The 22,176-nt window shown below is 40.0% G+C and overlaps 3 protein-coding genes and 1 long non-coding RNA gene across 5 annotated transcripts in view; 2 read left to right on the top strand and 2 right to left on the bottom strand.

Moving 5' to 3' along the window:
• Positions 1-3,948: 3,948 nt before the first annotated feature.
• Positions 3,949-5,814, bottom strand: LOC132999455 (adenosine receptor A1). The gene is made up of 2 exons (XM_061069136.1): positions 5,459-5,814; positions 3,949-4,600 (listed from the first exon to the last, which is right to left on the bottom strand). Exons 1-2 carry the CDS (start codon positions 5,812-5,814, stop codon positions 3,949-3,951), a joined length of 1,008 nt encoding a protein of 335 aa, XP_060925119.1.
• A 3,090-nt stretch (positions 5,815-8,904) lies between these two features.
• Positions 8,905-22,176, top strand: part of LOC133000461 (tubby-related protein 1-like) — a 31,291-nt gene continuing 18,019 nt past the window's right edge. The window contains exon 1 of the mRNA XM_061070408.1: positions 8,905-8,959. The gene's annotated coding sequence lies outside the window, so the exon portion shown is untranslated. The remainder of the gene's footprint in view (positions 8,960-22,176) is intronic.
• Positions 9,787-11,763, top strand: LOC133000507 (adenosine receptor A1-like). Its single transcript, XM_061070453.1, has 2 exons — positions 9,787-10,133; positions 10,748-11,763. Exons 1-2 carry the CDS (start codon positions 9,805-9,807, stop codon positions 11,394-11,396), a joined length of 978 nt encoding a protein of 325 aa, XP_060926436.1. The 5' UTR covers positions 9,787-9,804; the 3' UTR covers positions 11,397-11,763.
• LOC133000286 (uncharacterized) lies at positions 13,630-20,971 on the bottom strand. 2 transcript variants are annotated; one of them, XR_009678187.1, is made up of 3 exons: positions 20,795-20,971; positions 14,393-14,447; positions 13,630-14,319 (listed from the first exon to the last, which is right to left on the bottom strand). It is a non-coding gene; the product is annotated as an uncharacterized LOC133000286 (long non-coding RNA). The 2 variants fall into 2 exon arrangements; XR_009678186.1 differs by having other exon boundaries at positions 13,630-14,447.

Raw genomic sequence — 22,176 nt, 5'->3', positions numbered from 1 at the left:
GTCTGTAGGATTTGGTGGATTTATTGTCTAACTGATAATTTTTTGAAATACTAAACACGTGTGTTCAAATATTCTCAATACGGTTTAACTCAGGATATAAGTGTGAGGAAATTAGCCAGTCGTTTTTTGATCTATAACAGCTAGATAAATAAAACAACAACAGAGTCTCAATTTAAAGGATTTTCAATTGTAAACATCTGGTTGAACTTCATCATCCATCATTTTTTAATTGATCAAATGACACCACAAACAACTACAGACGGCCTAACTTGCACCAGCATTAATGACATCTCACACATCTTATTTCCAGTAATTCAAGTGGAAATAACGAATAAATTAATTGAGGCCTAATGTGTCAGGCTTAATGGCATTACTGAGGTCACTTTCAAATCTTCATTAAGCTAATGGGAAGTTGCTCCATTTCCATGTTGTTTTTTGGATTTTTCAAGCAACATGAATATTTCAACTTGAGGTCTAGCATATTGTGATGAGCATTTGTCACAAGTAATATTTGTGTGAAAAATAATGATAAAGATCCTGATAAATCAATTATCATATGGACAGAAAATAATCTATTTTTGACTATTTTCATAAAAATGTCTCCAATGGCAAAAAAAGACATGGACAAGTTTGATCAATATATGATTAAGTTTGTCTGTTTATCAGTTACTCAGAGACCAGTAAAATAATCCAGTGGATACTGATGGGCTGTTGTGCTTTCATGTTCTTAAGTAAAAAATTATATCTAGTAAGAACCACGTCACTCACAAATAAAGTTGAAGTGAAGCACGTAATAAAAACAAGAAAAAGTGTGTGGTTAATGATTAAAGTTGATTGAGTTTGTTAAAACATTGTATTTCCCCTTTAAGTTAACTCTCTAGTGTCCATTCACATGGAAAACCATAGCCATCGCATGTTGTAACTAACTGACATTATCTACCTGCTCTGATACTAATTTGAAATACAATTTTATTTAATTTTATTTATTTAAGAGACAAATGTATGAAACATTTCTAAAAGTACCATAACATGCACAAAGAAGCACAAGGTGGAAGAAGAGATGCCACACATTTTTGGTTTAGTGTACAGAAAGACAGAAAAAGAACTCAGTTAATTGCATACATTATTTATTTCAATTCAGTCAGTGACAAAAGTAAAGTTGATAAAGGATTTTTGCATCACTGTCACTTCAGTTGAGATGTGGCTATACATTGATTATTATCTGGGCCTTTGAAAAAACACATTCCCTGAAAACATCTTTGAAAATACAACTGTGATCATCCCCCCCACGGACGCTGGGGATATTTAACAGAAGCTGCACAGCTGTGTTTCCTCACTACAGTTCAGCTCGCTCCTCCTGTCTCTCCTGGGTGAAGAGCCAGTCGAACACAGAGACCAATGACTCCTTCACAAACTCTACAATCTGCCCCACGTTTGTCACGTACCACATTTTAAAGCCAAACTCTGCCACCACCATAAACAGGAAAATGACTAATATCACAAGGAAGGTGCGGTCAATGTAATAGTTTGCTTTCTCTCTGAAGGTCCACTGCTCCCAAGGGTTTGCACGCCGAGACTCGGTGTACGCATTGAAGTGATGCAAGAGTCGCTCCTCGTCGTCCATCTCTGTCTCTGGAGACTCCAGGTCTTGGCCGGCCTGTGCTTCATCTGAATCGGCCATGTTATTGTGGTTTGGTGCTGCAAATCAAAGTTTCCTTTAGTCCTCTGAGAATATTCAAATCATCAAAGCGTAATTCCCTTTGTGTTTTTTCTAAAACGTCACAAATTGCGTGCAGTTGTCTGGGGATGAAAATGAAAAATGAAAGGTCTTACCTCAGAGCAGATTAGTCTAGGATGACGATAGGAACAAAAACAAAAATAGAGACTCCTGGCTTTGGTCTCGAAACCTACATCATGCTTGTGCCTCACCAGTCACAGGTGTGGAGTGGTAAATGCGGATCGGTTTCGTGGCACCTACCTCACTAAGACGAGGGCTGAGGATTAGACCACACTCAGCAGTTTCAAATCCCTCAGCTAGGATGAAGGTGACAGATGGTAAAATGCCCAGTGATGTATTCGTTGGGCAGGGACAGACAGAGAGAAGGAGAGTGCACAGAATTTAACAAATATTGTGGAGCTGTCAGGACATACACAAACCTTGTGGTTTAAACACATCGACAGACATTTAAACATCCATCTCCTGAACCAGATTTGACCCTTTTCACTTCCACCGAGGAGATGATGTTTTTCACTCAAGTCCATCTCTTTGATTGTCAGTGGGGTTATGCAAAAAACTGCTTTCCACAAAACTTGGTGTGAGGTGCATGAGCCAAGAAAAGAACAATCATTTAAAATAATCCACAGTTTTTAATTACTTTCTTTAACAATACGAGATAGGTCGTCTTTTCTTCTTGTTTTTATTTTCACCATTTTTATAATGCAAAATGCATCAATCGTGGGACTAATATCAAGGATTGTCTGCAATTTGGTGCAGCTTGATCAAATGTAAGGGGACTGTTGGTCCTTTGCAGAGGTATGCGCTCCACTGAGTGCCTTCATGTATGTGATTGGAAGTGGTGTGAGTGAAACCAGGCGGAACTCAAACTGATGACCAGGCAGAACTTGCACAGCTTTAGCAGAAGCTTTGGAGTTTAGAGGATGAATAAATCACGTCAGCCCTAATGCTCTGTGGGTAATTTACACAAATGCCTCAGAGCCCTTTTTTCATCACCCTGCCACAGCTATTGAAATATGGCCGAAACAAACTGAATTAGCAGAAGAGGTGCCTGCATCCTGTGATTAAGACGGACCGCTGAATTGCTTTGATGTTACCAGTGTGTTTTTTCATTTGGTTTGGTAACTTCACTGTGAATATGCTCTCCAAGAAAAGCCTTTCACCTTCTCTCTATTGACAAATACAAACAGACAGTGCTCTCTATTGATCTTTGTGACCAATGCATCTTTCCATTCTGACTCTGATGCTTATGGTTTACTTTTGCAAACTAATGCGCAAAATCTAATAACATTTTTAGCCATGCTAGCACCCTGCAGGTTTGTCAATTCACCACTTTCGGTTCTGAACAAAATTTCTCAACAATTGTGTGATGGAGTTGCTGTAAAAAAGTTCCTTTGGATTCCCTCCATACATTTGCAATGTTTTAAGTTTTAGACTCAATCTTTTAAAATGTATTCAAACTTTTGTAAATGTGAAATAATAAATGTAAGATAAGCTTCGTAAATGGAGCAGCAATGCATTTTTAACGTTTTGCTTCTGCAAACTAACTCAATGCGCTAAATCTCATCTTACTTTTACTCATGACAGCAACCTGTTGCTCAGCCAATCCACCACTTTGAGCCTGACTGAAATACCTTAACAACTGTTCTTAAGTTGCAGTGAAATGATGCCAGCCTCTACATACAGGCCAAACTAAAGTTAATTAGTGCTGATTATCAAATATTAGCATGCTAACATACCAAGAAATGTAGTAAGTTTGACACATACTTAGCAATGTCATTGTTAGCATGTTAGCATTCAACTCAAACCCAGAGTTGTTGCCTTGGCTGTAGACTTGTTCAAAATGTATTGAAAGTGTTGTGAAATAATAAATGTGAGATTAGCATATAAATGCAGTAGTTTATTCCGTAGAACCTACTGACAAGCTTTTTGAACATGTAATGCTTGTTGTATTACTTATGTTTACATACATATTATAATTCAATATGAATTGATTAAGAGGACTTTGAGAGAAAACATATTCATGCAGAACAATGGGGGGGATTTTTTGTTTTCCTTGATGGCAGAATCGTTTTCTCAGAAAAATGGGGATGAGTCAAAAATGAATTGGTTTCACGACTCAGCTGAGTGCTTTGGTGTCTCTGCTAATGGGTTGATATTCCCAATATCACATAAATCAAGATCACCGCAGCGTCTCACTGTGAGTGATGACCTCAGAAAACTTCCAGCCCCGTTACAGGTTTGCATCCATTCGTCAGGGCTGGTGATCTGTTGGGGCATGGGGTGGGCTCTGCAGGTTTACACAACATGCAGCGCCGAGTGATCTGCACCAGTGTCATTCGGAACCGCTTTATCCTGAACGCATACACCATTGGGTTGAGGGCTGAGTTCACGTGGGACATGAAAATCCCCACATACATGGCAGACTTGGGTATCTCACACTTTGGGCAGAAGAAGTTGATGCAGTTCATAATGTGTATCGGCAGCCAACACACGGCAAAGAGGAAGACCACCAAGGCCAGGGACTTGGCCAGCCTCAGCTCTTTCCGATAGTACCGCTCTCCATCGCACGTGGCCTCCGCACGCCGGTTAAGCTGCTGGCGGATCACCCGGAAGATCTCGGCATACAGAGCGATCATTATGGTCAGCGGTACCACCACCCAGCCAAAGAAATTGAAGTACACCATGTAGTCCATCCTCATGACCGTGGTGAACTTGCACACAATTTGCCCGGAAGTGTTGAGGTTCCCTTGGGCTTCACGGTTATTCCAGCCAATCATTGGAACCAATCCAGTGAGGAAGGAGAGGATCCAACACAGGCAGACTGCCACATAGGCTCTCCCCTGGGTCACGATGGTGTTGTAGCTGGAGAAAACAGACCACATGTCGAATGGGAAAGGAAGAAAGACTTTTTAATTTTTCTTGCGTGCAAGCTGTGACGTCAAGTTCCAGCGGATAAACACAAAGTTGCATGGGTACCTGCCAGATCCCTGCACAATCTGTGCCTATGTCAGGAATGTAGGCAGAAAGAAACAATTTAATTTGCTTAAAAGCTTTTGATGGGCAGCCCATCGATTTACTTTAAACCAGGCAATAATATATTTTGCCATGTCAGGCATCACCGTTAAAAAACGCCTCCTGTTGATTTACTCGCTGGAGGATAAAATGTGCATTAACACTTATGATACTACGGCCAATGAAGGAGTGAGGTGAGAAGCTCTCTGTACTATTACTACTACTACAACTACTACAACTACTGCTACTACTACTAATATTTGCTGTTCTATAGTTTTATTCGGGCAACTTTAGAAAACAGATTCATCATACAATCAGGGGTTTTATCATTAATCTGAGCAACTACTATATCTTTATTCTTCGGGTATACTAAGACATTTCCAAGATTTTATGTCGCATTCCTTATTGATTTATTGTAAAACAGGACTAATGGATATATGTCAATACCACATTGCAGAGCGTGAAGAGTTTGGAGCATATTAACGAACCTCAAATTGACTGGAAGCAATCATCACCAGCAAGAGATTATGTTACTGCTATCAGTTATGAATATTTTATTGTTCCCGATACTTCAACGTCATAACATTATCCATCAAACAACACTGAACAAACGAATCATGTCTTTTCTTTGGTTCATGTTAAAAACCTGCGTAAAGCTAAATGTCATTTTTCAAAGTCCAACTTAGTGTTTTTGAGACAATTCCTCACCTGATGGGAATCTTAACTCTGAGATATCTGTCGATGGCGATGGCCAGCAGCGAGAGGATGGAGCTCTGGGTGATGATGAGCAGCAGGCAGGAGAGGAAGAGGCAGGTGTAAAACTCAGTGTTAAATCCCAGGCTGATGATGACGGCCAGGGGGATGACCAGAACTCCCACGGCGATGTCAGCCACCGCCAGAGACACGATGAAGGAGAACGTGGTGTCGCGGAGAGCCCGGTTCACACACACCACCAGCACCACCAGCACGTTCCCCAGCACAGAGGCCAGGGCAATAGCCGCCTCAATGGAGATATACATCATGTCCACGTTCTCCCGAGCCCTGATGCCAGGAGAGGAAGACATTCTTACTGTTCGCAGGTCTCACTTACCTTTGGTCAGATTGTGAAAAAATTCAAATTGGCTGTTGAAACTTCTTGACTCCACTTTGGGTTTTGCCTCAGATCAGAAACATCCTCCATTGTGTGTAGACTCAGCTGAAAGAAGTGTATTCTTTACACACATGTACACAACGAGTGTCACTTCGGGATGGTGTACGAATCCTCCATATGCTCCGCACAAGACTAGATACCAGAGCGTGACATTCTCTCTGTTTTTCACTCCCTCCCTACTCTGTAAAGAGCCAGTCATAAAATCGAGGGGAGGGACTCTGCTTTCTGCAGCATCCTGCAGCAGTGCTTCTACTCCTATTCAGAATATTTGCATCGCTGTTCAGTCTTTGAGTGTTAATTGTGGTTTTTACTTATAATTACTGCCAGCATGCTGGTGTTTGCTATAAGGATGTTAAATATAACACGTGTTCAACAGAGCATGGGAACATAGAGCCTCCGATGTTCTTCAGCATGCTGTTGAGTCGATGAAAGTGCAAGGCTTCAGTTGTGTTTGAGAAATAGTGTTAGTCCATCACACAGCCCTGACAAGCTTAATCCTCAACCACACAATATCCTGCTCATTGTGTATCTGCACACAAATCTATCACCAAAGATAAAGGGATGCTGATAAAACGTTTGTTTCCTGTGCAGTCACAGGTCGATAAAACCACAGCTTATCACGTCAACCTCCAACAAGGAGATTATGTTTTGCCCCTCCCCATTTGTTTTTTGGTTGGCTTGTTTGTCAACTAAAAACTTGGGCCAAGAGAGAACACAATTTTATTCATCGCTATCTTCAACATTTAGTTTTTTTACATTTTCACTGATTTCCCAGGGAATAACGCAGAGACTGTCCCCACGGCGAAAAAATCTGAACATTTAACATGCTGTCAGTTTAAGAGGTTCTGCAAGTGCTTACTTTAATGTGCCCAACCTGTGTACTACACCACATTACTATATATATATATAGATTTTACTGCTGCAATGAATTTCTGTTCCATCTCCTTGCCTTGAGGCTGTGTCATGTGCAGGTCGATTATTGTGGGAATTCATCATCTTTTATGAGACTCCAGTGTCTCTCCTTTTTCATATGGATCAACCGAACTGCACATTGCACATGTTCTACTTTAGTAATGCTACATCAATACCTGAAAGACCTAGGGATGGTTGGAGTTGTGTAACGACGGACTCGCCTGTAGCCTCTCTGTAATTCATCATTTGTTCCAACCATTACCATCAGTAGCCACATATTACACGGCAGCATTTTAAATCCAAGCTTTTAATTATGAATCTGTCCATATGGTGCGAAAACATAATAGCTTTTATCATTTCTGTTTTAATTTACACATTTTCACATCTTTTCTTTTAAAGAAATATAATCAATAATGTTTTTTATCTATCTCACTGGCTTGCATTTAATTTGAAACGCACATTTATTCTTCTTACTGTTCTCTACACATTTTAAATCCAGCCTTTCTCTCTCTGCTCTTTTAGCTGCAGACGGCTTCCAAAGGTTCACTTACTTACAAAAACTTAATGTAATTGTCCATCTGAGAATGAAAAGACTTTGGCAGCAAGCAGCACTGAGCAAGCAATCACTGAAATGGTCTGCACTTACTTGAGGAGGCATATTCAGTATCTGCCTGTAAATAAATTCAGTCTGATCACTTGAGTCTTTTTTTTTTTTTTAAGAAAGCAATGAGTCAGGATGTTGCTTTGAGACACTGTCAATATGTATTATCAGACTGAGGTGTATTCATTGAGTGTTAGCGAGCAGACGCTGAATCAGTAAAATTGGGTCTCTGTCCTCCAGCATGATTTCATCAGCTCAAGTGGTAGAATACATGTATTATTGTGTCTGTAAATTTCAAATGTCTCAACAAATATAATACTGCAGTAGCCTATGAATGAAACAGATCAAATCAGGGGTCATGAAGTTATACTGTTGCACTTTATCTATTTTGTTATCCTTCTTGTTTTTTAATTTTCCCCTTTTGATCCAGTGGTGAAAAAACCATTGTTGTTATTGTGGTTTTATTTTCACAGTTGATTTAATACAACCTGAGATACTAATGGTGCTAAAATAAGTTTGTCCTTTGTCAGCATCCAACTGACAATTGAATAGCAGTGAAGGTGATTACAGTCTTGCAGGGATCCGCTCGTGCATTTGCCGCAGAGATTACGCGACGGCGAAGCTTCCATTACCGGTTCACATTAGGGAAAATGATTTTCAATGTCCTCACAACCCACCACAGCTTAATTAAAACATAATTTCACCCTGATTCTCCTGCTATGGTCTGTTACTTTCTCTAATATCTGCTTATCTTCTTCCCAAAAGTGTCCGAATCAATTTGTAATCAAAAACATAAACAGGAAGTGGCTTTGAATTTCACTATAAATGTACAGATCCACTCCCTCCACAGGGGCAAACGGTGCCCATGAGATAAAGTCTGTGTGGCACCAGCCAGAGAGCTTTTTATGTTGTCTCTTTGTTTTTATGCTCCTGCATTTTAATATTCCATCCATTGCCAGATTGAAAACAAGGTGTGATCTTTCATTTAGTCACATACAGACCGTGGCAAACAGGAACTACTACATGAAGTAATTATAATTCATAGAGACTGATTCATTAGTCATCTTAAGTGTGAACTTTGGGAGTTCGCCATAGTCGCCAAAGTGCTGCTCATCGAGGGAACTGTTGGTTTACATTTTAAGGTCTGGACCTCATATGTTATGATTTGGTGTTTAAAATAGAATTGAATTCTACATTTTTTATACATTTTATACATTTGTCTTTTGCCATTTATTCTGTGAAGCACTTTTAACCTTGCTTAGATAAGTGCTATACAAATAAATTAACCAGTTGTATTATTATTGTTATTATTATTATTTATTTATTTAATTTTTAATTTTATTATTATTATGATCGTTATTATTATTATTATTATTATTACCAGTCCCGCAGATAGCGCCCCCTGCTGTTCTTGTGCGGGACTTGTTCATGCAGATGGTGAGAAGTGAGCTAGATGAGAGGAACCATGGAAGTTCTTGGAAAAGCCACAAATTTGAACCACGTGTCAACCTGCTGCTTGTCACCTGTGGACATCAACACACACAAGGTGGGTGTTTGTGTAGCTCACATGTTATCACAGCTAATTAATGTTAGCTTGACATTTAACTGGATTCAGTACTTTTCTTGTTTTACATCTGTGCTATGACGTTAGCTCACAAGTTAGCTGGCAATAACAAGCTAACTGCTAATATGCTAATACACACACATGCAGAAAAACACAATTTTTAAATGTAAAATACACAGTTGTGTTTCCTCGTCATGAGGCTAAATGGACAAAATGGACTGATCATCCCTTTTTTTATTGAGCAATGTTATCAAATTGCTCAATGACACATTTTCAGCCATATAGTGCTTTGTGGTACTCTTGCTATTAATACTATCACATTTGATTCTCTTTTCTATTAGTAATGAGATCCATTTATGTCCCTTTGCTTGTCTCTTTCTTTTGGTGGCTTACAAATACTCGGGTTTCGTTGAAAGAAGGGAAATTGGTGACTTTGTGAGCCTGTACGAGGACACATACAGTGTAATACCACTCTACTAACACTACTAGAATATGAGCCAGGTCAAAAGAATTCTTCTGCTCAGAATTATCGCGTTTCCTGAAACGATCTTTATCGACCAATTGTGCAATGATGTCGCTGCTCCTTATCTAGACCCGAATAAATCCGAAAGGAAAATAACAACTACACCTCAAAACACATCTCTCATCTGATGATTAGTGTCAACTGTGTGCACCACATTCAATGTGGTGAATAGATAGATCGGTAGATTGGTTTCCTCTACATCTTGACTTCCTCAAAACTTCACAAGAATCGAGGTGAGTCATAAGTGACACAGCATTCAGAGACACTTCTCCAGAGACCAAACAGGAGCCACACAGAGAGCACGATGAGCCTGGGTGAGGTGATCTACACGTTGGTGGAGGTGCTCATCGCTGTCAGCTGCTGCCTGGGAAACATGTTGGTCATTTTGGCTCTGTGGACCAGTAAGAGCCTTCAGCTGCCCACCTTCTGCCTCATCGTCTCTCTGGCAGCCGCCGACTTCCTGGTGGGCTGTGTGGCCATACCGCTGGCTGTGCTGGTGGACGGACGAGTGGACACTTCATTTCACACTTGTCAATTCATCTGCTGCGTGGTCATCCTGCTGATGTCCGTCTCAGTTTTGTGTCTTGCGGCTATTGCTTTGGACCGTTACCTCCGCGTGTGTATCCCCCTCAGGTATGATTTCTTTTATTTTTCAGCATCACTAGAAAGCTGAGTTTTACATTCATATCCACTTTCATCTTAATTCCAATTCTAATGGAATATTAGGTTTTAGGACCAAGTATAAGAAACAATGGGAAGATGAAGAATCATTTAAAATATTTTCAGAAAAAATAATTTGAAATGTTTATGGTAAAGTTGAAATACATCAGCGGAGTGATATATTTTTATTTTGTTTATTAAAAATAAAGTAGAACCTATTCAGAGAAGAAATATAATTAACATTTTTTGCATATTGAGATAAAGTCAGTATTTTGAGAATAAACCTTAATTTTTAATGTATAAAACTACTAATATACGATTGCATAAGACTGCCTCTACAAAATGCCTTGTTTAGGTGAACTTGTCTTGCAGCCTAGAACTAGTTTTAGGAACAAGGAAATTGTTTCTCTCTTTCAAAGTATTGTGCTGAAAAAACTGCTTCTGTACAGAATGAGAAATAACAGAAACTTTTTTTTGTCTTGACAACAACAACACATCTTTATGATGTTTCCATGTAATTTCTGATTGCCCTGTGCTATTTTTAATGCACAGTTAACTGCATTCATCATTAGTCTTTTTCTTCTTAGGTACAAAAGGACAATAAGGCAGAGACATTCGTGGCTTGTGGTAGCAGCATGTTGGTTTATTGCAATACCTCTAAGCTTTGTTCCCATGCTCGGATGGTACGACGACAAAACCTTGCCTTACTCCATCAACTCCACAATGGTGTGCCAGTTTACATCTGTTATCCCCATGGCATACTTGGTTTACTTCGACTTCTTTCTCTGCACTTTGACACCGCTGTTGATTATGACCATTTTGTACGGCCTGGTGTTTTACATCATCCGAGGAAACCTCAGAGAGAAACCAGGCCACAGTGTTAAGAGACCATCTCTGAACTACCTGAGGAAAGAGAAGCAGCTGGCCGGGTCTCTGGCTCTGGTCCTGGCTCTGTTTGCTCTGTCCTGGCTCCCAATCCACATCATGAACTGCATCGCTTACTTCACCGATTCTGAAAACGTAACCAAAAGTGTTTTTCATGTCGGCATCCTGCTCTCTCATGCAAACTCGGCTGTGAACCCGGTGGTGTATGCGTTCAAAATACAGAAGATAAGGAGAGCATACCTGCAGATCTGGAGACGGTTCATCGCGTGTGGGAATGAAAATAAAGGATTGAAGTCCGGTTCTGCTGAGAACAACAATCAGAGCAGTAACAGTGTGACCAACGACGAATAAAGCCAGAGTTCACTGTTTGTGAGTCTCTGTTCTTTAGGGCGAAGTTTGAGGGACTGAAGAAAATCATTAACAGTATGGAGTTTTTTATATTGAAGTTTATTAAAATCAGGTAGCTATGTTTTTTTGGTGAAGAATATATAAGGATGAATATATTTAGGCGTGTGCACTAAGAGATTTGTTCTCGCTGATGTTCAGGAATGTGTGTGTTTCTTGTTAGAGTATGTGTGTGTGTGTGGGGGTTTGTTTATTGTAAAAACTGCCGCACAGGAGAAACCATATGAACTTCCGCTTGTTTTAAAAGCTCTTGTTTTTAAACTCTCGTTTTCGAACACCAAGTTTCATATCACTTTTGTTTTTCTGTTTCTGTTTTCCCTAAAGTTCCAGTTCTTCATATTCACTTTTGGAAATTACCTTCACTATCTCTAACTGTATGTTAACCATGTATTTCCACATAAACTGATTGTTGAAGTAATTTTTATAGCATTTACTGCGGAGTTGTACAAATCTTCATATTAACTTGTGTGTTTATTGTATCGCTGATACATTAATTATACCAAAAATATATATATCAAAAATAAACTTATTTTACAGAATGCAGAAAAGATGTGCGTTTATTTTGTATTAATTTTAATCTATATAGGTTTTCTTTTTCTTTATAGTTAATCATGGTTTATGTTCATGGTTAAACTGTAATATATCAGGTCTCAGTTACATTTCTTTGTCATGGGGGTTGGATTACAGCATTTTAGCAATCCTTTCCAATTTGTTTGTATCTAATATCGTATCAGCACCGGCCATAAAAATTCCAAATATCGGTCAGCCTCTAATTCGCTACTGATGCAATTTTACACAAAAGGGCACTTTATGAAAAAAAATGCTGCCTGAAGTGTTTAAGTTGCTGACTTTTACAAGAACATACAGGAAACGTGTGATGCTGCAGAATCTTCTTGTGATTCAGGGCCAGAAAATGCTGATTCTGATAATTAGTGGCTTAATGCAGCTTAATTTAGAGGAGAGCAGTGAACCATGATTTATAATGTATGTGCATCACCAATTGCCTAATCTTAAATCATTTTAATTACCACTAAATCATTTACCAAAAGGTTAGAAAGCATCATAATGAGTGGTTTAATTTCTACCTGTCACCCGTGAGACCTGGGTTTGATTTCCAACTCAACCGTGTGTGTAGGAAGCATACCAGAGGGTCTGTCTATCGGGGTAATTTCCTTCCTCTTAATCATCTCTTCTTCTCAGTACCGGCTATTCTCTTTCTTGTGGTTATTATTAAGGGCTTTTTCACATTGATGTTGTTGCCTCAGCTGCAAAGAGAGGTTCGTTCACACACAACACCGCAACCGCAGTGTAGAAAGATGTGAAGTAGAAGAGACAAACAGAAACTGGTGTCGATCAAATTGATGCTAGAAATGAGAAATAGTATTTGTGGAATCCATATTTTGAGGAGGGATCCACAGATCCCTGGACCATACAGACTTATTGCTTTTTTTTTTTTAGCAATGCATCGTTCGAAAACAATCTCCTGAACAACACAACTCATTTTCATTCAGCCTTTTCTTTGTTCTTAATTTGTTACTGAAAAAAAACGTATCAAAACCAGGTCGAAACTAATTTGAAATGCTGCCATCACACTTAGGTTGTGTTGTGTGCTTCACATTTTAGGGCTGCTTTAACACAACACCCTCTATTACTGATCGACATTTTTCAAATGTGCGAGCTAAAAGTTGCAAAAAAGGTTTTTCCCTCAAGAGCAATTCTTAAAGCTGCTGAGGGCAACTTTTAAAACGGAAGAAAGAGAGGAGGTAAATAAAGAGAAGTGGTAGAATTGCCCTCAATGTGAGACCAACACATTTGTTAACTTCCTCCTTATGACAACAATTGGTGTTTGACCAATGAGCAGAAGCTCAGTGTGAGTGTGTAAAAGAGTGCAAGAAAGAAAGGAAATGGAATTCAGACTGATTTCAAATTTGTATTTTATAAACTGCATCTTAACTCATATGTGAAACAAATGAAAACATTGAATTTTGTTTGAGGCACCAACTACTCAGTGTGTGATATTTTCACTGCAAAAAAACTGAAAAATTAAATTGCACTTCACCATATATTGGTGATTTAATTCAGCAGTTATCATACAACTACCTTCGTATTTGGGTTTATTGCAGTTGTTGCAGACTATTTAATGTGTTGGATTTGACAAATGATTGCGAGACTGCAAACATCAACCATGTAGACTTTATTCCATCAGTCGACTCCGTAGTTATTGGATATTATTTTGATTTATTGTTGAGAAAATCGAAACAGCCATTAAATGTGTTCTTTATTGTTCTGTTTTCGGAAAAAGTTTACAGATCGTGAGCCGGTATTTGTGTCTTCTGGTCTTCTTACATCTCTCAGGATCTACTTCTAGTGCTGAAATGCTTAATGAATTACTCCTAGACCAAAAGGAGTTAGAGATACTTTCATCCTCAGGTTGATTTCAGAAAACATCTCCTCGTACACTCAACAGAGACAAAGCTCGGATCATTTCCAGGGTGATGATAGTCTTTAGCCACAAGATGGCACCAGAGTGGCTCCTTCGCCATAAGAGCAGTCGCTTCCGCCCAAGCACTCATTGTACCTCTCAAGGAAGGTAATAGACTGTATAGTTAACGCCTGAGTAGGATTGACTCCATCCCACAAACTATACAACCTACTACCTCACCTTGCTAGGCTCAACTTCAAGCACAGCCTCTTTAAACACGAGTTCTCACTCAATACATGATTAATTCAGAACATGTTCCAGAACTGCAGCTTTAAAATAAAGTTTTCCCCTGAAGAGATTGCAGACAAAGCAGAGTTGAATACTTGGTCGTTGAGTTCCTTCTTCCATGGAGCTCCTCATGTGCATCGCAGCAGCTCAGCCTGTCTCCTTAGGAAAGACAGTAGATTGCATAGTTATCTCAGAGGGAGGACACAAACCCCACAACTATTCAATCTACTACCTCAGCCTTAAGGACAGAGATGTATGCAGGCAGCAGCGGAAACTCATCGGTCAAACTGTGAGAGAAAAAGAAGAGAGAGAGAAAATGATCAGTATCCACCAGGAGAAAAGAACGATTGAAAAGTCTAGTCTTTATTCGAGATTGGAAGTTTTTACTACATCTAGTCAAATTCCCGATTGTGTTTAGAAACAGTAATAAACCTGCCAAGTAGACTTTCAAGGGATTTCTTATCAGTATTCAAGCATTTGCGTTGCATTTTAAGTAAACCTTTTGTATTTTTTTTGCATATGCAGATGGAAACAGACCCTTTTGGCCGAGGAACATCAGCTCAAACATGCATGTGTACATATGATCAAACCACATTATTCAAATAACAATCGCTATTATGGAGTTAGGTGGTCTGGTAACACTTTCAGAAGGATTTACCTTCCAGGAAAGAACAAACCCAACCCCTTCAGAGAGTCCATCACATTGTAGACTGAAGGAAAAAGGCTTTTTGTCTATCAGGCTTAGTCATATATCTTACATCGGTCAGTGTTAGGCAAGTGTGATATACAACACAAATGCAACTTTTCGACATTAATGTCAAAATACATTTCTTTAACAATATAAAATGTGAGTCACAGTTGACACATAATGAACAGCAGCTGAGAAAAAAAGGTTGTTCAGTTTACACCAAAGTCCTTTTGTCTCCGTTTGGTCCTGTCCGACTCTTTGACCAGAAACGAATGCAAAGCAAAGGAAGAGAACGGAAAATGGCAGAACATCGGCCATTTTAGTGAGATGTTTGGCACCAGTACCCAACATGTGGTACAACCTGTTAACTTCTACCTCGAGCTTCTCATCCGTATAGACTTTTTTCCTCAAAAAATAGAATGATGAAGCATATTTGTTGGTTGGTTTATATGAGTGTTTGTTTGATTATAAGCAAGATTACACTTAGTGTAATGATCCAAATATGAGTCATTTCGGTGCAGATCTTTAGATTTCTTAAACATTTTCACTGATTTCCCTGGGAATATTCATTAACAGACATATTAAGGGAGCTGGTAACTAAGCTTGATCCAAATTAAGGTGGCCGTTGAGTGGTGGTGGTGCCACTCTAGTTTTAAACGGAATTGCTTGTTCGCAAATCAACTCCGAGAGATAAGAGCTGCTGATTCAAAAAGCTAGACCTAGGAATCCTGCTCCTCTGATTGTGTTTCAGATGTTTTAATAGAGAAGTTGAAGGCTTGCCCTTTTTGCCCAGTGTAAAAGCCACGTGATGTCAATTGAAAAAAAGAGACAGTTTACTGTGCCAGCCAGAGTCTGGGACCCAAGGTGGGACAAGCCGTCTGGGTCCCGACAGAGCTGCACATTAGCTGAGCCAACCGAGCCAAGACACTGTTATTGTAGACGACGATGGTCAACCCATGCAAAGGCTAGGCCCTTTGCATAAATTAGCATGTGAACCACGGTGGTTGAAAAGCGGCTGGGCAGTTCATTAACATTCTGAATTCCACTTTGGTCTAATTAATGCTGACAGTGATTGAAATGTTTTGGCAGACTGTGGGGCGGTGGTGCCAGGCCGGGCACAACGGGCAGAAGCGGGAGGCCTTAATTGAGATGTTAAATTGATCAGATGGTAAATGGTGTCGAACTCCTCGAACTGCACTGAATTGCACATATGCATAAATATCCCTGTTTGTTTTTTTTTATCAAGATACATGAATGTTTTTTTAAGAAATCAGTAAATGTTGTTGTTCATGTTTTTTTGTAATTCAGCTAAAAGAAACAAATTTTATGCCAATAAAAGTAAAAACTCCTTGGAGAAGGTAAAAAATCTAAACTTCTTCCATCACTTTAGAAAGAAGATGTTGGCAAACAGGTACATTTAGATTTTTCTTTTAAATTCTTACCTTGATTTTCTCTAAATATATTGTAAGTAATTGTGCATCAACATTTTGTAACAGAAACTATATTTACTTTACATCACAATCTAGAAAAACATCATTTATTTTTCTATACACCTGAAACCAATGGTTTGACTTTCACAGGATGCTCCCCCAGCTGCTGGTGATAGGAAAATGGCCGCCTGCTGAAGAGCAGCGTAAACAACAATAACAGGTTCTGGAACAAACAACACGGCAATGAACATATCGCTGACACTGTTCATTCACAGTTAATCACATAGAAACGCCCCTAGGGCTGCTTTCTTCATCTTACGTTGTTAAAACATTATTCAAGACAAAACGACAATCTAGTAGATGAAGACACAAAAAAAATATACCCATCACAAATTGGCGGTGATCCATGATGATCGGCAGAATTTTGGGGACAGTTGCGAGGGAAAAGACTGAGGGAGGTTCTCTTACGCGATGCTCTTCCAATATTTGGTGCCAAGAAAATCGGCATTGTCTGCGTGCCAAGCTGAATCTGAATGAGACAGAAAAAGGGGGTGATGTCGTGGATGCAGCCTGGCAGAATCCTCCACTGAGGGGGGGGGGGGGGGGGGGGAGTGTTGGCAGCCAATGCGATGAGAGGATGCAGTGTAATAAAAAAGGGGAATTGACATTGCGCCGTCGGGTTCGGTGCCGTCGCTTCCTGCCAGATGCTCGGTGCAGTGTTTGTGCTACATGAGCTACGTGTTCACACGTCCAGAGAAAGGTCCATTGTTCCATAAGCAGACTTTGTCCATATGTCGCACCGGTGGATACGTTTTGTTTGAGACCGAGGTTCCAGTTGAATCTCATCAGCTGGGATGTATCCGGTTTTGTAAGCTTAGCTCAGCAGGTAGCTTACGTCCACCTGGAACCGCATACACACACACACACATCTACATCTGGCAGTAACGGTTTTATTTGGATCCTCATTTGAGAAAGATGTGTTATTTCAGTGAAGCATCAGGCAACTTGGCTGCCCTCTCTGATTGACCAATCAACATCGGATGTAACTTCACTGACAACAGCTCTGATATATAGTTTTGTTGCTGTCATATTGTTATTTTTCCTGTAAAGTCAGGTGTTTTAGCTGCTGAATAAGAACAGTCTGTTCCATTTTTTGGGGGGGATTTTTTGAAGAAACCCGATGTTGCAAGAAAACTTTTTAAGTTTCTTCTTTGTTTTTGCCATTTTCCAGTTTTGATGCGTACTCTCTATTCTTTTGTGTTTTCTTTTCAAATACCAGACAGCTCTTAAGAATTCCTATATATAGTTTGTCGGATAATTCTAACACTGTGAATATATAAATATATATTTGCATTTTACCATAATATTTTCATATCTGTAATGTTAGAAGTTGTGTTTTAGTTTAGACTAGTGGTAGCAATATGTTTGTCATCTTATTGAAAACCCAGGCTGTATGCTTGACTGACTGAAGTTATCTTAAAGACTAAATTCTACTTAGATCATTCGTTTTTGATAATTTTACTGGTATGAACTAGTATGCAGTAGACAAGTCCCGATTTAAGTTTTTATCTTATTTAATTCCTTAGTATCTCATCTTGCGACCCCGTTAGTACCAGGACTCCCTTGCAGACAAGATATTGTATCTGATCTTTATGTTTTAATAAAGGATAAATACAAAAATGAAATTGTTCTCACAACCCCTTGTGGGTGTCCAGACCCGGGGCTGGGACTCACTGTGCTACATAACTCAATTACTGGTTCTTATTATCTTTAAATAGACTGGTTCTGCAGTTTAAGGTCAAACCACAAATTGAAGAAGAAGCATACATATAAAAAAGTATGTGTCCACACAGGAAGTACATGTGGTGTTGAGTTTTATTTAGTTAGTTGCCAGTGTGATAATAGATGACAATTTCAAACCATACAAACTGTCATGTTGTACTGTATTTAATAGAGGTTTACTTTACTGTAAAGTAAGTGTAAATGTAAAGTGAAAATAACAAAACCAGTCATTATGACTTGTGAACAAATATAATTCACGTCTTTCTATACTAAAAACACAGAGTGTTCATTTCTCCGGGAGACAGTGAACGTCCCTCGCATCTCCAGCGCTCCTCTACTGAGCCGGTCAGCAGGTCTCGTGAAAAGACTCGTACCCGAAGACCCAGTCGGGAAATTAACGAATCATTTCTGCTTCCTTGACTGAGCCTATGGAACAGTCCCGATGCGCAGTGAACCTGAGTGACTGAGAGACAGAGAGCTGTTCTGTGAGTGAGTGAGCAGAGCCGTGTGTGACGGGAGGAGCGCTGTGACGCTGTGTGAGGATTTTCATTCAGTCCGAGCACAGATAATGACTCCGATTACTCGTATTATACTCGTAATCGGCAAAAGTGCTTTATCCGTACCGGATACTCGTTTCAGCCGAGTATCCGGCTCATCTCTAGTTGTTATATTATTATAACAATAATACTTTCTAATGTATCAGAAAGTACAACAGTACAGTATTTTTGAATCACACTAGTGATTCGTTTAAACGTCATTTTATTACGTTATTTTAAGGGCATTCTTGAAAAGAATAAATACATCATCTGAGCGATAATTGAAATCTAATCTAATTCTGTGCTAAAATTTTGCTGTTGTTGCACATTTAAATGATGATGTAGATTTATGTCATGATGTTCTAACAGTGATCGGGCGAGACAACTGCAGTTTGTGGTGAAAGGTTTGTTATGGGCTGTGCAACTTCCTCTTTGGGTCTGCAGATCATATCCATATACTGTTGTACAGTAGAACAGGTGGATCTTATAGCAACAATAACATTCACAAGAATCCTAACTCGTGAGAGTCTTTACAAGTTCTTCTCCTGGTTTGTTTTAGTCAGCGTAACTTAATGCTAATACCGTGAGTGCCTGAAGGTTTGATGATCTCAGCAGAGCGTGTGAAGGTTTTACTCAGTGGAGCTTGTGTCATACGTGGCTCTATCCTGTCTCGGGAAACTTGCCAATCTAATATCCCCACATAGGTAAAGACACTGGTGGAACATCTGGACCATCCAGATGTGATATTCTGAAGATGTCTTTCTCTTATAGCTTTTAGAAATAGCTTTTTTTATTAACATTTCCTGATTGGTTTTCAATGTGACATGGCGTTGATAAAAGGGTCGCCAGGGTCGTCATTTTTTGTGAACAAACAGAAAGAGCGGAATGTGTGTATGCAGTGCGACCTGATAAAATCAACAGCCGACAGAAAGAAAAAAGAGAGAGACTTTGATCCTGGTAACCACGGAGTCACTCTAACCATGGGAGGAGAGCAACGCAAATAGCAGAGGATATGGCTTTCCAAACAACATCACGTCATCAAGCAGCATAGCAAGTTCATCTGAGGAGAACTTGGGGGGGAGGAGGAGGAAATAAGTTCAGTTTCCCTCCCTGCCCATCCCCCCCTAATCCCTCCCCCTTTTTTTCTCCATTCACCCTTTCTGTACAGTACAGTATGCCTTCATCTGGCGCTATCACACACTCACCACACAAACCAAAAAGCTCACTTAACTACACACAAACAAAACCACAAAGAAGTGCAAACCGCACAGCATGTGTCCATCTGGGTCCGTGTGCAATGAACGCAAATTTCTATAAGAGATCGATTTGTTCGGGGTAAAGAGCCGTCACTTTTATGGATGTAATTAATTTTAATGTTAATGTTTCTGTAATCTCCGTGCCTCTCGTGGTTGTAAAAAGACCCAAATGAACCGAACGAGCTCGATCTGAAACCGAGACCTTACAATGCAAGCCCCTTCATGTATAGAACAATGCTTGCAACAAACAGATCTGGTTCATACTGGTTTCTGAACACATCTATCAAACAGCAGGATTCAAGAAAACAATTCAGGAGGAACACGCTCTGCATAAAACAGACACTAAGGTTTCTAAGATGCCTATTTTACCTTTTGAAATATATATTTAAATTCGGTTTAGCCACACTACAGCTCTGGGGAGATTTTATGTTGCACCTGGTTGCAGATGTCTCACAGCTAATTCTGGAAAAACAGAAACCAAAACATATTTTATAAAAAGATTTAAATGACTTTTGTCGCAGAGTTCCCTGTTTGAGGGTTACAGGTAATAATCTGGGCCGATGCGTGACATTTATTTGTTCGAGCCACTGGAGTTGCAGTATCTTTAGGCCCTGACCCAAGTCATACCTTGATTTACTTCATGAGACAGTCACACAACCATAAAAATTATTTGTAGCTAGGCCACGAGTTTTATCGAACACTGCTACGTAAACAGACAATATACAGACGATTCGGTCGTTATTTCTTAATGTATTCAAACCAAGAATCGAGCGAAAACGGTGGAGAATTAAGCATCGAGTTTGGTGCAAGCATAGCAGACAGATGTACCACGTGTAACAGTAAAAGAAGTTAACAATTGCAACAAGCACAAATAAAGGGAAACTCGAGTACACAGAAGTGTATCAAGGCCCAAACAGAAGCAGAATCAAAAATCTGAAATACCTGGAGGTTACTTTTCTAGTTCAGGTCAGGCCCGCAAAGGAAGGCCATGGTGGAAAGAAAAAATAACGGCGGGTTAGAAAGGAGACAAGAATGCTTCCACATCTCTTTCTTTCGCCTGCAAGACGAGGGAAAGGCTGAGTAGTACACCAGCAAGGAACCCCACTCGAACAGGGGCTGGGGCTTGAGAGCAGTTTCTGGGCCATGCCCTCCTCTCTGCCTGCCCACTTTTGCCCCGCTGCCAAGAAGGAGAGACATCGAGGAGAAAGGGAGACAGGAAAAGAAATCCTGAAGTCAAAAAAAATGTTCCCTCCAAACTCCCAAGAATCCACGGGGGAGTGTGCATAGAAGTAGAGAGAGCTGGGTGTCGAGGTGAAGTCACGGAGTTGACTACACTCAAGAAATGCAGTCACGTGAAGTGTAGATAATGTGCCATCAAATAGACACTCACTTGACTGGAGGGTTTTGGGCTGGGAGGGAAGAGGGAAAGAGAGAGAGACAGAGAGAGAGAGAGTAAAGTATTCAGAAGTGAGTACTTACATGTTGCCTTGAAATGAAGCCAAAAGGTTTGATAGGTTTATCTACAGTTGGCCAAACAAGTCACTGTCAGATATTGCTTCAGCCGTTCGGAGCAAATGAGTTTAGGGCTCCTCTCAGAGCCCGGCAGTAAAGCCTTTTGTCAGCAGTTGGCAACATTCCCAGGTAGTACATGCCTCACGGTTCACATTTGCGGTCGTCATTCCGGACGTCTTTTAGATGTTCTGCACCTGCCTGTGTTTTCCCTCTGGTTTGTTGCACAGCAAGAGAGACGAAAATGAAAAAAATCCACCGGGGTTGTGATTAAATTTGACTTTAGTAGCGAATATAAACCGATGTTTGATGTCAAATAGCAGAGAATTGGATTAGGATGTTCACCACAATATATATTCAAGTCACACACAGTGTAAGGAGGGAAGAAGAGGAAATAAGGGCAAAGGAAGAGTCCAGGAAAAATCTAATCCAATGTACAAGTGCTGAAAAGGACACAATGCAAGTATGTCACCAAGTGCTGAGGACACTCATCAGTTTCTCTCCTCAGGCAATATCCAAGACAGCTTCCCGTGTGATGTCACTGACTCTTTCTTTTTTTTTTTAAGAAGCAATTATATCCTCACATACAGTTCAAACCGTTTCTCTCCTCATGCAGTCCTCCTTCCAAAACATGCTCTCTGCATATTCTTCAAGGATTTCAAGGAGGGTATCGAACGTGAATCACTGTGCTGGCATCTGAGGCGGGTCGACCGAGAGGAGAGAAGACGAGGGGAGCCGCAAACTCCCTTCTTACAAATCTCACTTTGTGTCCCTCTCTTCCTGCTCGCAAACATCGAGCTTGTAAAAGTTTCAGC

This window comes from Limanda limanda, chromosome 4, assembly GCF_963576545.1.
Source record: "Limanda limanda chromosome 4, fLimLim1.1, whole genome shotgun sequence".
NCBI lineage: Eukaryota > Metazoa > Chordata > Actinopteri > Pleuronectiformes > Pleuronectidae > Limanda > Limanda limanda.
Note: the sequence above shows the minus strand (reverse complement) of the source record. Positions and strands in the feature narration are given on the sequence as shown.

Coding starts and splice junctions, on each gene's coding strand:
- LOC132999455 (XM_061069136.1), bottom strand. CDS start 5,814: ATGTCTTCCTCTCCTGGCATCAGGGCTCGGGAGAACGTGGACATGATG. Junction 4,601..5,458: donor AGAGTTAAGATTCCCATCAG/GTGAGGAATTGT, acceptor TGTTTTCTCCAG/CTACAACACCATCGTGACCC.
- LOC133000507 (XM_061070453.1), top strand. CDS start 9,805: ATGAGCCTGGGTGAGGTGATCTACACGTTGGTGGAGGTGCTCATCGCT. Junction 10,134..10,747: donor CGCGTGTGTATCCCCCTCAG/GTATGATTTCTT, acceptor TTTTCTTCTTAG/GTACAAAAGGACAATAAGGC.